The sequence below is a fragment of the Manis javanica genome, chromosome 6, assembly GCF_040802235.1.
Source record: "Manis javanica isolate MJ-LG chromosome 6, MJ_LKY, whole genome shotgun sequence".
Lineage (NCBI taxonomy): Eukaryota > Metazoa > Chordata > Mammalia > Pholidota > Manidae > Manis > Manis javanica.
The window spans coordinates 7657554-7673290 of record NC_133161.1 but is presented as its reverse complement, the minus strand read 5'-3'; the positions used below and the strand labels follow the sequence as shown (position 1 = coordinate 7673290).

The 15737-nt window shown below is 37.3% G+C and overlaps 1 protein-coding gene across 1 annotated transcript in view; it reads left to right on the top strand.

Moving 5' to 3' along the window:
* CNTNAP2 (contactin associated protein 2) overlaps positions 1 to 15737 on the top strand; it is a 1951112-nt gene that overhangs the window by 1172604 nt on the left and 762771 nt on the right. Inside the window, exon 10 of the mRNA XM_073239854.1 lies at positions 12795 to 12966. Within this exon, the coding sequence (XP_073095955.1) occupies positions 12795 to 12966 (172 nt within the window). The remainder of the gene's footprint in view (positions 1 to 12794; positions 12967 to 15737) is intronic.

Here is a 15737-nt window from a genome sequence, read left to right as displayed (position 1 = left end):
TCAGGGTATAGGTCTTTCACTGCTTTGGTTAGGTTTATTCCAGGGTATTTTATTCTTTTTGATACAATTGTGAATGGAATTGTTTTCCTGATTTCTCTTTCTATTGGCTCATTGTTTGTGTATAGGAAAGCCACAGATTTCTGTGTGTTAATTTTGTATCCTGCAACTTTGCTGTATTCTGATATCAGTTCTAGTAGTTATGGAGTGGAGACTTTAGGGTTTTTTACGTACAATATCATGTCATCTGCAAATAGTGACAGTTTAACTTCTTCGTTACCAATCTGGATTCCTTGTATTTCTTTGTTTTGTCTAGTTGCCATGGCTAGGACCTCCAATACGATGTTAAATAATAGTGGGGAGAGTGGGCATCCCTGTCTTGTTCCCAATCTCAGAGGAAAAGCTTTCAGCTTCTCGCTGTTCAGTATAATGTTGGCTGTGGGTTTATAATATATGACCTTTATTATGTTGAGGTACTTGCCCTCTATACCCATTTTTCTGAGAGTTTTTATCATGAATGGATGTTGGATTTTGTTGAATGCTTTTTCAGCACCTATGGAGATGATCATGTGGTTTTTTACTTTCTTTTTGTTGATGTGGTGGATGATGTTGATGGTTTTTCGAATGTTGTACCATCCTTGCATCCCTGGGATGAACCCCACTTTGTTGTGGTGTGTGATCCTTTTGATATATTTTTGAATTCAGTTTACTAATATTTTATTGAGTATTTTTGCATCTACGTTCATTGGGGATATTGGTCTGTAATTTTCTTTTTTGGTGGGGTCTTTGCCTGGTTTTGGTATTAGGGTGATGTTGGCCTCATAGAATGAGTTTGGGAGTATTCCCTGTTCTTCTATTTTTTGGAAAACTTGAAGGAGAATGGGTATTATATCTTCTCTGTATGTCTGATAAAATTCTGAGGTAAATCCATCTGGCCCAGGGGTTTTGTTCTTGGGTAGTTTTTTGATTACCGCTTCAATTTCGTTGCTGGTAATTGGTTTGTTTAGATTTTGTGTTTCTTCCTTGGTCAGTCTTGGAAGGTTGTATTTTTCTAGGAAGTTGTCCATTTCTTTTAGGTTTTCCAGCTTCTTAGCAGATAGGTTTTCATAGTAGTCTCTAATGATTCTTTGTATTTCTGTGGGGTCTGTCGTGATGTTTCCTTTCTCATTTCTGATTCTATTGATGTGTATTGATTCTCTTTTCCTCTTAATAAGTCTGGCTAGAGGCTTATCTATTTTATTTATTTTCTCAAAGAAACAGCTCTTGGTTTCACTGATTTTTTCTATTGTTGTATTCTTCTCAATTTTGTTTATTTCTTCTCGATCTTTATTATGTCCCTCCTTCTGCTGACTTTAGGCCTCGTTTGTTCTTCTTTTTCCAATTTTGATAATTGTAAGTTTAGACTATTCATTTGGGCTTGTTCTTCCTTCTTTAAATATGCCTGGATTGCTATATACTTTCCTCTTAAGACTGCTTTCGCTGCGTCCCACAGAAGTTGGGGCTTTGTGTTGTTGTTGTCATTTATTTCCGTATATTGCTGGATCTCCATTTTAATTTGGTCATTGATCCATTGACTATTTAGAAGCGTGTTTTTAAGCCTCCATGTGTTTGTGAGCCTTTTTGCTTTCTTGGTACAATTTATTTCTAGTTTTATACCTTTGTGGTCTGAAAAGTTGGTTGGTAGGATTTCAATCTTTTAGAATTTACTGAGGCTCTTTTTGTGGCCTAGTATGTAGTCTATTCTGGAGAATGTTCCATGTGCACTTGAGAAGAATGTGTATCTTGTTGCTTTTGGGTGTAGAGTTCTGTAGATGTCTATTAGGTCCATCTGTTCTAGTGTGTTGTTCAGTGCCTCTGTGTCCTTACTTATTTTCTGTCTGGTGGATCTGTCCTTTGGAGTGAATGGTGTGTTGAAGTTTCCTAGAATGAATGCATTGCAGTCTATTTCCTCCTGTAGTTCTGTTAGTATTTGTTTCACATTTTCTGGTGCTCCTGTGTTGGGTGCATATATATTTATAATGGCTATATCCTCTTGTTGGAAGGGGCCCTTTATCATTACGTAATGTCCTTCTTTATCTCTTGTTACTTTCTTTGTTTTGATGTCTATTTTGTCTGATACTAGTACTGCAACACCTGCTTTTTTCTCCCTATTGTTTGCATGAAATATCTTTTTCCATCCCTTGACTTTTAGTCTGTGCGTGTCTTTGGGTTTGAGGTGAGTCTCTTGTATGCAGCATATAGATGGGTCTTGTTTTTGTATCCATTCAGTGACTATGTCTTTTGATTGGTGCATTCAGTCCATTTACCTTTAGGGTGATTATCGATAGGTATGTACTTGTTGCCATTTCAGGCGTTAGATTCGTGGTTACCAAAGGTTCCAGGTTACTTTCCTGACTATCTAAGAGTCTAACTTAACTTACTTAGTATGCTGATACAAACACAATCTAAAGGTTCTTTTCTATTTCTCCTCCTTTTTCTTCCTCCTTCATTCTTTATATATTAGGTATCAGATTCTATACTTTTTCTCTATCCCTTTATTGGCTTTGGGGATACTCAATTTAATTTTGCATTTGACTTGCAATCAGCTGCTCCACCATCCCTACCATGATTTTACTACCTCTGGTGACAGCTATCCAACCCTCGGAACACTTCCATCTATAGCAGTCCCTCAAAAATAGACTGCAGAGATGGTTTGTGGGAGGTAAACTCTCTCAGTTTTTGCTTATCTGGAAATTGTTTAATCCCACCTTCAAATTTAAATGATAATCTTGCTGGATAAGGTAATCTTGGTTCCAGGCCCTTCTGCTTCATGGCATTAAATACATCATGCCACTCCCTTCTGGCCTGTAAGGTTTCTGCTGAGAAGTCTGATGTTAGTCTGATGGGCTTTCCTTTGTATGTGATCTTATTTCTGCCTCTGGCTGCTTTTAACAGTCTGTCCTTATCCTTGATCTTTCCCATTTTAATTACTATGTGTCTTGGTGTTGTCTTCCTTGGGTCCCTTGTGTTGGGGGATCTGTGGATCTCCATGGCCTAAGAGACTATGTTCTACCACAGATTGGAGAAGTTTTCAGCAACTACCTCCTCAAAGACACTTTCTATCCCTTTCTCTCTCTCTTCTTCTTCTGGTATCCCTATAATGCGAATATTGTTCCGCTTGGATTGGTCACAGAGTTCTCTCAATATTCTTTCATTCTTAGAGATCCTTTTTTCTCTCTGTGCCTCAGCTTCTTTGTATTCCTCTTCTCTAGTTTCTATTTCATTTATTGTCTCCTCCACCATATCCAACCTGCTTTTAATACCCTCCATTGTGTTCTTTAATGAATGGATCTCTGACCTGAATTCATTCCTGAGTTCCTGGGTGTCTTTCTGTACCTCCATTAGGATGTTGATTATTTTTATTTTGAACTCCCTTTCAGGAAGAGTCACGAGGTCCATATCATTTAAATCTTTCTTGGGAGTTGTATTAACAATTTTACTGTGGACAAGGTTCCTTTGGCGTTTCATGTTTGTATATGGCGCCCTCTAGTGTCCAGAAGCTCTATTCTGGAGCTGCTGAGCCCCTGAAGCAATGTCAGTGGTTGCAGGGGAGCAGTACTGGTGCCTGGGGGTAGGAAAGAGCTGTTCTCCCCCGCCTCCTGGCTGCTGTGCCTGTCTCCACTGCCTGAGCCAGTGGGCCAGGCACACAGGTATAAGTTTTTGTCCCAGAGCAGCTGGATATGGATCCCTGCTTTCCACAAGCGGCCGGAATCCCAGTCTCCCCAGGAACTCTGCCTGTATTAACTTTCCATCCCGGTAGTCATGCGAGTCTCATGAAAGCACCATGAGATGTAGGTTTGTGCTCCCAGTGCAGATCTCTGGAGCTTGGTACTCAGCATTCCCAGGCCTTCCACTCCCTCCCTGCTCTGTTTCTCTTCCTCCTGCCAGTGAGCTGGGGTTGGGGAGGGGCTCAGGTCCCATGGAGCCACAGCTCTGGTACGTTACCCCATTCTCTGGGGTCTGCTCTTTTCTCCAGGTGTGTGCAGTCTGACGCATCCTCTTTCCTGTTGCTCTCTCAGGATTAGTTGCGCCAATTAAATTTTCTAATTGTATCCAGTTTTAGGAGGAAGCCTCTGTCTCTCCTCTCGCACCACTGACTTTTCCATTTAATCTCTGCCTATGTTTTCTTCTAAGTGTTTTATGGTTTTGTGACTTACATTGAGGCCTTTGATCCATTTCGAGTTTACTTTTGTGTCATCCAGTTCCATTCTTTTATATGTAACTGTCCGGTTTTGCCAACACCAGTTGTTGAAAAGGCTGTTATTTCCCCATTGTATATTCATGGCTCCTTTATTGTATATTAATTAGCCATATATGTGTGGATTTATATCTGGTCTCTCTATTCTGTTCCATTGATGTATGGGTCTGGTCTTGTACCCATGTCTTGATTGGGTCAAGTACCAAATTGTCTTGATTACTGTGGCTTTCTAGTAGAGCTTAAAGTCAGGGAGCATAATCTTCCCCTCCTCCCTGCTTTATTCTTCTTTCTCAGGATTCCTTTGGCTATTCTGGGTCTTTTGTGGTCTCATATGAATTTTATAACTATTTGTTCTAGTTTTTTGAAGAATGCTGTTGGTATTTTGATAGGGATTGCATTGAATCTGTTGATTTTTTTAGGCAGGATGGCCATTTTGACAATATTAATTCTTCCCTATCAATCAGCATAAGATGTATTTCCATTTAGTGGTGTTTTCTTTAATTTCTCCCAAGAGTGTCTTGAAGTTTTCAGGGTATAGGTCTTTTACCTTCTTGGTTATATTTATTCCTAGATATTTATTCTTTTTGAAGCAACTGTAAATGGAAGTGTTTTCCTGATGTCTCTGCTTGTTTATCATTAGTATATAGGAATACAACAGATTTCAGTGTATTAATTTTGTATCCTGCAACTTTGTTGAATTCAGTTATTAGTTATAGTAGTTTCAGAGCAGATTCTTTAGGTCTTTTAATGTACAATAATATCATGTCATCTGCAAACAGTGACAGTTTAACTTCTTCCTTACATTCAGCTCTTTGACACACTGAGTTTTTTTGTTGTATGAAGTTAGACAGTTATCCAATTTAATTCTCTTACAGGTAGCCATCCCATTTGCCATCACTAGTTGTTGAAGAGGCTGTCATTCCCCCATTGTATATCCATGGCTCCTTTATTGTATATTAATTGGCCATATATGTGTGTGTTTATATCTGGGCTCTCTATTCTGTTCCATTGGTCTATGGGTCTGTTCTTGTGCCAGTACCAAATTGTTTTGATTACTGTGGCTTTGTAGTATATCTTGAAATTGGGGAGCATAATCTCCCTCACTTTATTCTTCCTTCTAAGGATTGCTTTGGCTATTCAGGATCCTTTGTGGTTCCATATGAATTTTAGAACTATTTGCTCTAGTTCGTTGAAGAATGCCATTGGTATTTTGATAGGGATTGCATTGAATCTGTAGATTGCCTTAGGCAGGATGGCTGTTTTGACAATATTAACTCTTTCTATCCATGTGGATAGGATGTATTTCCATTTATTGGTGTCTTCTTTAATTTCTCTCATGAGTGCTTTGTTGTTTTCATGGTATAGGTCTTTCTTAGGTATTTTATTCCTTTTGATGCAATTGTATATGGAGATTTTTCCTGATATCTCTTTTTGCTAATTCTTTTTTACTATATAGGAATGCAACAGATTTCTGTATTGATTTTGTATCCTGCAACTTTGCTGAATTCAATTTTTAGTTCTTGTAGTTTTGTAATGGATTCTTTAGGTTTTTTATGTACAATATCATGTCATCTGCAAACAGTGAAAGTTTAACTTCTTCTTTAACAATCTGGATCCCTTTTATTTTTTTGTGTTGCCTGATTGCCATGGCTAGAACCTACAGTACTATGTTGAATACAAGTAGGGAGAGTGTGCATCCTGTCTTTTTCCCAAACTTAGAAGAAAAGTTTTCTGCTTTTCACAAGTTATGTACGATGTTGGTTGTGAGTTTGTCATAAATGGCCTTTATTATGTTGAGATACTTGCCCTCTATATCAATTTGTTGAGAGTTTTTATTATGAGTGGATGTCGAATTTTTTCAAATGCTTTTTGAGCATGTATGGAGATGATCATGTGATTTTTGTCCTTTTCTTTATTGATGTGGTCAACGATGTTGATGGATTTTTGAATAATGTACCATGATTGCATCCCTGGAATAAATCCCACTTGATCTTGATCTTTTTGGTGTATTTTTGAATTAGGTTTGCTAATATTTTGTTGAGGAGTTTTGCTTCTATGTTCTTCAGGGATATCAGTCTACAATTTTCTTTTGTTGTGGTGTCTTTGCCTATTTTTGGTATTAGAGTGATGCTGGTCTCATAGAATGAGTTTGGAAGTATTCTACTCTGTTCTACTTTTTTGAAAACTTTTAGGAGGATGGGTTTTAGGTCTTCTCTAAATATTTGATAAAATTCAGTGGTGAAGCCATCTGATCCTGGGTTTGTTTTTTGGTAGTCTTTTTATTACCAGTGCAATTTAATTGACAATAATTGGTCTCTTAAGATTTTCTGTTTCTCCCTGGGTCAGTCTTAGAAGATTGTATTTTTCTAGAATATTGTCCATTTCTTCAAAGATCATGCAATTTGGTAGCATATAAGTTTTCATAGTATTTTCTAATCATTCTTTGTATTTCTGTGGTGTCCATAGCAATATTTCCTTCCTCATTTCTGATTCTGTTTATGTGTGTACACTTTTTTTCTTGATAAGTCTGGCTAGGGGTTTATCTATTTTGTTCATTTTCTTGAAGAATCAGCTCCTGGTTTCATTGAATCTTGTTTTCTTATTATTATTTTCTGCTCTGATCTTTATTATGTCCCTCCTTCTGCTGACTTTATGCCTCATTTGTTCTTCTTTATCTAGTTTCATTAATTGTTATTTTAGACTGTTCATTTGGGATTGTTCTGCATTCTTGAGATAAGCCTGTATTGTGATATACTTTCCTCTTAGAACTGCCTACACTGCATCCCACAGGTTTGGGATCTTGAGTTGTTTTCATTTGTCTCCATATATGTTGCTTGATCTATGTTTTTATCTGCTCATTAATCCAATGATTATTTAGGAGCATGTTGTTAAGCCTCCATGTGTTTGTGGGCTTTTTTGTTTTCCTTGCATAATTTATTTCATGTTTCATATCTTTATTGGCACAATTTCAATCTTTCTAAGTTTGCTGAGGCTCCTTTTGTGGCCTAGTATATAATCTATTCTGGAAAACATTCCATGTACACATGAGAAGAATATGTATCCTGCTGCTTTTGGGTAGAGTGCCCTGTAGATGCCCATTAAGTCCATCTGTTCTAATGCATTTTTCAGTACCTCTGTCTCCTTACTTGTTTTCTGTCTGGTTGATCTGTCTTTTGGAGTGAGTGGTGTGTTGAATCCTCTTAAAATGAATGCATTGCATTCTATTTCCCCCTTTAATTCTGTTAGCATTTGTTTCATGTATTTAGGTGCTCCAATATTGGTTGCATAGACATTTATAATGGTCATATTCTCTTGTTGAACTGATCCCTTTTCCATTATGTAATGTTCTTTTTGTCTCTTGTTACTCTGTTTTGAAATCTGTTTTGTATGATAGAAGTACTGCAACTCTTGCATTTTTCTCCCTATTATTTTGTTTTTAGTCTGTGTATGTTTCTGGGTTTGAAGTGAGTCTCTTGTAGACATCATATAGATGAGCCTTGTTTATTTATCCATTCTATAACTCTGTGTCTTTTAATTGTTGCATTCAATTCATTTACACTTAAGATGATTATTGATAGATATGTACTTATTGCCATTGCAGGCTTTAGATTTGTGGTTTCCAAAGGTACAAGGGCAGCTTTCTTACTACCTAACAGTCTAACTTAACTCACTTATTATGCTATTTCAAATACAATCTAAAGGTTCTTTTTTTTCCTCTCCCTTCATCTTCTTCCTCCTCTACTCTTTATATATTAGGTTTCATATTCTTTACCTGTTGTGTATCCATTGACTAACTTTGTGGGTAGTTAATTTGATTTTGCATTTGGTTAGTATTAGTTGGTCTACTTCCTTACTGTGGTTTTATTTTGTCTGATGACAGCTATTTAGTCTTAGGAGCACTTCCATGTAGTGTAGCCCCTTTAAAATATGCTGTAGAGATGGTTTGTGGGAGGTAAATTTCCTCAACTTTTGCTTACCTGGAAAACATTTAATCCATGCTTCAAATTTAAATGATAATCTTTTGTACTTTGTAGAGTATTCTTTTTTGGAGGCCCTTCTGTTTCATTGCATTAAATATATCATGCCACTCCCTCTGGCCTGTAAGGTTTCTGCTGAGACGTCTGCTGATACCCTGATGGCTTGCCATTATACATGATCTTTTTGTCTCTGGTTTCTTTTAATACTCTGTCCTTGTCCTTGATCTTTGCCATTTTAATTATTATATGGTTTGTTGTTGCCTTGGGTCCCTTGTGTTAGGAGATCTTTGCACTTCCCTGGCCTGAGAGACTACTTCCTTCCCCAAAATGGGGACATTTTCATTAATTATTTCCTCAAAGAGACCTTCTATCCCTTTTTCTCTCTCTTCTTCTTCTGGTACCCCTCTATTGAGAATACTGTTCCATTTGAATTGGCCTTACAGTTCTCTTATTGTTCTTTCATTCCTAGAAATCCTTTTTTCTCTCTGTGTCTCAACTTCTTTGTTTTCCTGTTCTCTGATTTCTATTTCATTTACTGTCTCCTCTACCTCATCTAATCTGCTTTAAAATCCCTCCATTGTATGTTTCATTTCAGATAATGCATTTTTCAAAGGTTCTCTCTCTTTTTTGAAGTCCTCCTTGAGATCTTGATTACTTTTCTGTAGCTATGTGAGCATCCTTATGATTTTTATTTTGAAATCTTTATCTTGAAGATTCTTGATTTCAATTTCATTTAGCCCTCTTTCTGGTGTCTGTTGGATTCATGTTTTTACAAAACTTTTTTGCTGTTTCATATTTCTAATGATTCCTATAGAGTAATAACTTTGTGTAAGTGGTGCCTTCTAGTGCCCAGATGCTCTACTCTCTGGAGATGCTTAGCACCTGGAGCAATGGCAGGGATCACAGGCCTGAGGCACTGGCCCAGTAGTAAAGGGCTCTTTCCTTCTTCCCAGCTGTACTACCTGCCTCCACTACCAGTCCAGTGGGCCAAGCATGCAGTGAGGAGCCTCTGCATTACACTCCTGTAGCTGCTGTAAGTGGGGCCACCCTCTTGCTGGCCTGGCACAATGTCAGGGCTGTAGGTGTGCTAACTGGTGCCTGGAGGGAGGAAGGAAAAGCAGGCTGTATATCACAGGGGCAGTGCCCTCAGTGCTGTGTTGCCATCCAGGGGGACGGAGCACTGAACCTCCTGAAAGTTTCCCACCTGCCTGGCTGAGTGTGCTATCACAATTTTGTCTACCTTCCCCTTCTCCTGAGCAGCAAGATCTGTGTAATCCTTGCCCCTTTAGCACACCTCTCACTGTTGGGAAGTCTTTCAAAGTGCCCACCTTTCTTTTGTGCTGGAGGAGCCAGTTGTGGTATCTGCTCTCCACAAGTGGCTGGAATCTCAGTCTCTCTGAGTGTTCTGACTTTGCTTCCCAACCCCATTAATCTTCAGAGCACCATGTGACGTGGGTTCATGCTCCTGGAGCACATCTCCAGGGGTGGGTTTTTAGCAGTCCTGGGCTTCTACTCCCTCCCTGCTCTGTTTCTCTTTCTCCTGCCTGCGAGCTGCTGTTGGGGGAGAGCTTGGGTTCTGCCAGATCATGGCTTTGCTACTTTACCCCTTTTCTGTGAGGTCTTCTCTTTTCCCCAGATGTAGACAGTCTGTTCTGCTGTCTTTGGGTTGCTGTTTCGGAATTAGTTGTATTTGCTGATTTTTGTGTTATATGTGGTTTTTGGGTGGAGGTTTCAGCCTCACTTCTCACACCACCATCTCCCCACCCCCACCCCCACTCTAAATTGTTCTATAAGGTACCAGGTAATACATTTTGGAGGTCTTAACATGGATTTACAGTACACCTTATTGCCATATTTAGATTATGTTTTACTAATGGTTGATCTTTTCCCAGAAATAGTTTCTTAATTTTTGCAATGCTCGCCATATGGAGAAACTGGAATTGAGAAAATAGTTTATTTTCAAATCCATCAAGTCCTGGCTTCTTTGCATTTCACATTTTTTTTCCAGCTTTTCTCTTTTTTTCCCCCTTTACTATAAAGTCCAGTCAGAATTCTCTGCCTGGAATTGGTCTTAGCAGGGTTAACAATTCATTAAATACAACTTTTTCCTTCTCATATCATCACACTGTTGCTAAACACTGCATTCCTATATAGCCAGGATCCAGTTTCCTCCCATTGCCAATAACATTTCTGCTCACTTCCCTTAAGCCATTCCTGATAACCCTCTCCAGAGCACTGGCACTTCTGCTAAAAGTTCTTTCAAGGCCTGACCACTTTACTTGAACATCCCAGTCCCTATGACATTGTTGCATTTTTAGTTTGTCATTAAAATTCTTTCCCAGTACCAAATTTGTTTTTAGTCTTTATGATGTGTAGAAAATCCCCCTGAAATTTAATAGCTTAAAACCATGATTTATTATCTTGTGTGGATCTCTCCACAGATGGCTCAATGCATGGTAGCTGACTTCTCAGTTAACAATCTCAGAGACCAAGCTGAAAACTAGCTCAGAAGTCACATGCTGCCCCTACTATTTCAGTTTCCTATTGACCACAAAGCCAGCCCTGATTTGGTGTGGAAGGGGACCACAAAAGGATATGAGCATCAGAAGGCAAGGACTCGTGGGGTATCTCAAGATAATGCAAGGGAAGGAAAAAAAACAATTTATCAGGGGTGTGTAGTAGTTTGTCCTATAATTATCTTCTAGAATGTATCCCTTGTAGAAAAATGAAAGGACTTGGCAATTTCAAACTCCAAAATTCATTAGGGCCAAAGAGAACATTGTTACAAATGACTGGTGAAGTCCTGTATGTTGAATCTAATATTGCCCAATCCACAGTGATCTGTGTGTTAAACAGCTGCCTTGCTTCGGAGAAAATTTGTTCTCACAAATAGATCTACCCATTTTAGAATACTTCAAAGTTAGTGTGGGTATTTATTGAATCCCAAGTATTCAAAAAAACAGAACCAAATGATAGTCTTGTTAAGAAGAGTCAACAAAGTTACAGCTGGATGTTTTCTGTCTAGTAAGTTTAGACATTAAAGTCCATTCAATTTTATCCTGATTAAACAGATTGAAAATCGTATATATGCATACAGCTACTCTAAATAGACCACTTATCTGAGATCAGCAATTTTCTGAGTGGACTAAGTCAATGCAAATGAAAAAAACATTATGACTTTTGAAAAAAATATGAGTCATATGAAACATTGAAACTGCCTTATATTTATTTTTAAGTCAAGAAATTAATTCAAGTGTAATGCTAGATTTACATCATACTGTGTTGATAGAAAATGATATATACTTCTGTGATTAACCCTAAAAAGGGCATCCAAATGATAATTATTAGACTTGAAATATTGTAACCTGTTAATAAAGGGAGAAAGGAAGTTTCTATTACCCTAAACTACTATTAATAGTCAAACAGAATAGAACATTCTAAAGTATCACTTAATGGCCAAATTTTTCTGAAGAGTTTGTATGAAAATTCACTTTTATCCAATTAATGACACATCTTGGTTCCAACCCATTCTGTGTAAATTGTGTTTTGCTGTAGATACCCTATTAGATTGAGATGAATGTGTGAATAATTTCAGAGTTTTTCAACAGACAAATTAGTACAGCTTAAATTTACTTGAATTTGATGTGGGGAATGATAGGAAAAGTAGACGCTTTGGGGGACTTTCTGGAGATACCTAATGGGATCAATAAACATTATTCCCTATGACCTAAAAATTTTCTGCCATAATAAGAATCATTCATTTTTCTATTAGAAAAGCATAATAGTAAAGGTACTGTGCAATAAAATTTTTTGATGTCTGATTTCAAACTTAGTATATTTATGGTCTGTTTCCTAACACAACCAGTAGTGTTTACTCTCCTTTTTGTCATTATTCTTTCTTTTCAGTTTCATTTCTTATCATGTATGCTCCCTCTGCCATTTTAGGTACCTTATATAAGATGTGTATTCAGAGCAGGGTGACTGACCCTTATACCTAAGTTTATCTCTTTGTAATGTTTCTTTGGATTTTATAAATTGAGAAATCAATTGTAATGCAAATCTCTCTTTGCATTGAGTTTGACATTAATCCATAAAGGAAATTCACCTTAATTGATAATATTAAGTTTAGCTTCTTGACCTCTGAATAACAGCCCTCTAGGGTATTAAGAAAGTAGAAATAGGTTTTGAAGGTGTAAAAGTGAGGCAGTGGATAGTTGGGCAAGGTCTCTTCTATGTCCTGATCTCTGAGCACAGGGTCAGGTGAGGAAGTACAGCAGTGAGTCTTCAACAGAAGAGGGATGGGGAGGTGTGACAGAGTATGAAAGAAGATGTCGAAGAGGAAATGTGAAGAATGATAGACCTCAGAGGCAAACATTTGCCTAGGTTCAACCCCTATTTCTTCCCCGGAAATAATGTTGCTTTCTGAAAAGATTTCATTCTTCTACATTGAATATGACATCAGGAGGGATCAATAATGCACAGTACTTGGATATAATGGCTGTAGTCAGGGAAAAGACCCAGAGGGACTTTGGTGAAGTTTGGTGTACTCAGGATTTAACATTCCTATTTCTTCTCTCTCACAGGTTTTCTGAACCAGATGAAAAACTCAAGCCACTCTGTCCTTCAGCCTTCATTCCAAGGATGCATGCAGCTCATTCAAGTGGATGATCGACTTGTGAATTTATATGAAGTGGCTCAGAGGAGACCAGGAAGTTTTGCAAATGTCAGCATTGACATGTGTGCCATCATAGACAGGTAAACGTGCTTTTCATTCTACATCAAATTGTCCAAATTTTCCGTGTTCATGTTTTTGTTGTAGGACAGGTGAAACACATACTCTATAATGGGTAAGGTGGGATGGACCATTTGCCATGCCTATGAGAGTGTCTTTGTGGTATTAGCAGTGACATTATATCAGGACCCAGATATATATAGGACAGAACTGTCTGTGATACATCGACCCCTCAGTGAATGTTAACAATATGCAAATAGTCCTGTAAGCAGCAGCTGGGCTATTAAGTAACTCAGAGATTTTCTTCATTTTCCTTCCTTTGCCCACAAGCAGAAAAGTCCCTTTGTCTTGTCTTGGTCAAAACTTACCCTGAGCATATTATTCCTTTTGAAGCCCACTCCTGCAGGAAAAGATGCACTAAAATATGTCGGTAGAATGAGGATTTACCAAAGCAGAGAGTTTAATATAATTAAGTCTGCTTACAAAATACACACACTGAAATATTGCAAAATCTGACCTTTATAATTTTTTGCAAGTCTGGGGAGGAACTTTATATAAAAACCTAGCTGACTTCTTATACAGTGAAAGATACAATTTTTTTTGAAATATTATGATAGTACTACATATGCTATCTTAATATACTTATAAAAAGTGCTTTCCACTCCAACATAAAAAATTTCATCCTGAGATGTTTTGTCCATAAACAAACTACATCTAAATACGAGTTGAATTTAATCTGATGAATTTAGGTGATTTTCTAAACTGTCTTAAAATCTTTTATGACAGGACTATCTTATTCTGAAAAATAATTTCTTTAATTTTATATTTTGGAAAGTGAAAATTCTGTATGTCTCAGTCTGCCCCCAACAAAGTATAGACCTTGAGTTTCTAATAATTTTATTTCATTTAAGAGGAGGTGCTTGGGGAAATCATTCAAAGGCATATAATGAACCTTAAAAATATATAATCTATAATTAATTAAGTTTGTTTCCTTAAAATCTTAAAGTCATATTTGCATGAAGGTAAAATACAGTTTAAATGATGACTATAGAAAGTAACTTTTTAAAGCCTAAATATGCTTATAATAAGATTTGATGATATAACATAGTGCTTATTTCTATTACACATATGCAAATACTCATTCTGATAGCTTAAACAATTTATATTTAAACAGAACAGTGAATAATTTTAACAGAAAGATGCTCCTCATTTTTGAACTGTCGATAATGTAATAACTGTTTTTCCTGCCTAAAGCAAGTGATAGCAATAATCAGAAAAACTGAGAGATAAATGTTTTAAGATCATATGTTCTGGTATTAGATGTTTATCTATAAATTTTAATAATTGTTTTCTAAACAGGAATATTTTCCTTCTTAGTAGTATTTATAAGTATACTGAGGTATTTTAGTACCTTATCCATTTTCCATGTCAATAGCTTTTATGATACAAAAATTACTGTCAATAATACCCAAGTTAGTTCATTCAGCTTTTGTAAACAGGCTAGATTTTATGGTGATGTTGCTTTCAGGTCAAACAGTGTGTTTCCTGGGCATTATAATTAAACTGTTTGCTACCAAAGGAGTACAGGTGAAATGCTGAGATTTTAATGGTGTACTCCCAGGTAGAGAGTGGTAGTTAAACCAGCTCTGAAAGAGTGAATGAGATTTTGGTAAATGACGAGAATGGAAGATGGCATTGCTGGTTAGGCGACAACAATGCAGAAGATTGGAATGGGGACACAATTTAAGCCAAAATGTGTCAGTCCCATTGTCCATGCAGATAAGTGCCTGTAGCTACCAGAACAAGGAATGTATCTTTCTTACCTCCAGGATGAAACTCAGAGGAGTAGTTGTGAGGAAGTAGTCACCTCTGACACTCACAGATTTTCAAAACCCTTTATGGAATCCATTTTTTACTTGTCTTATTTTTTGAGGGCAATGACATTGAAGCATAATTGACATACTACTTTCAGCTGTACATCATGATGACTTGATAACTGTATATATTGTGATGTGATCATCGTGTGGGAAATAGCAGATGCCCTTATTCATCTAAAAGGCCCCCAGTTCAAAATCCTAATCTGTGAAGCGTTGTATTTTTGTATATATGATACAGGACCATATTCACCTTATTCAGGCCAGTGAACAGCTCACTGATGACCTCCCCCGCACGTCTGTCTGCCCACGTGAGGGCACCTGTGGTTTCAGCCTGTTCTCATTAGCGGTGACCCAGCAGGTAGCACTTTAATAATACATCCCTACAGCCTATCCCTGGTTTGATTTTTTCCCTTACTAACTGAAACTTTGCAACTGCCTCATCTCTACCATTTATTTTCAAACTACCTAAATTCTCCCTACATTAGCCTCTACTGTCTTTTTTAAAACTTTTCTCATTTCAAATTTCAGTTTGATTGATTTGAGAGCTATTTTTGAAAAAAAAAAGATGAAAAGAAAGGATAAATGATAATATAGAGTAAAAAACATTGAAAAGCTACTACAGGCACGAATTTTACAAAATATTTGGAGACAATAGGAGCAGCTGTCGTGATTTGATGAGTAGAACTTGGGGAAATCGTTTGGGGAAGATGATTGTGAAGAAGTCCTGCTGTGTGTCATTCTGGAATACCCTATGACTTGAACTGATTCTCCTTTCTTTGTGTGTGGATTTACACATGATGACTTGTTCCGTTTACTTGTTTTCTGAGCATAGCATTGAGTCAAGGAGAGAGCAAGCATCCCACATTATAGAATTACTCACTCAGGAGTATTTTCTGAGGGCAACCACAGCACCAGAC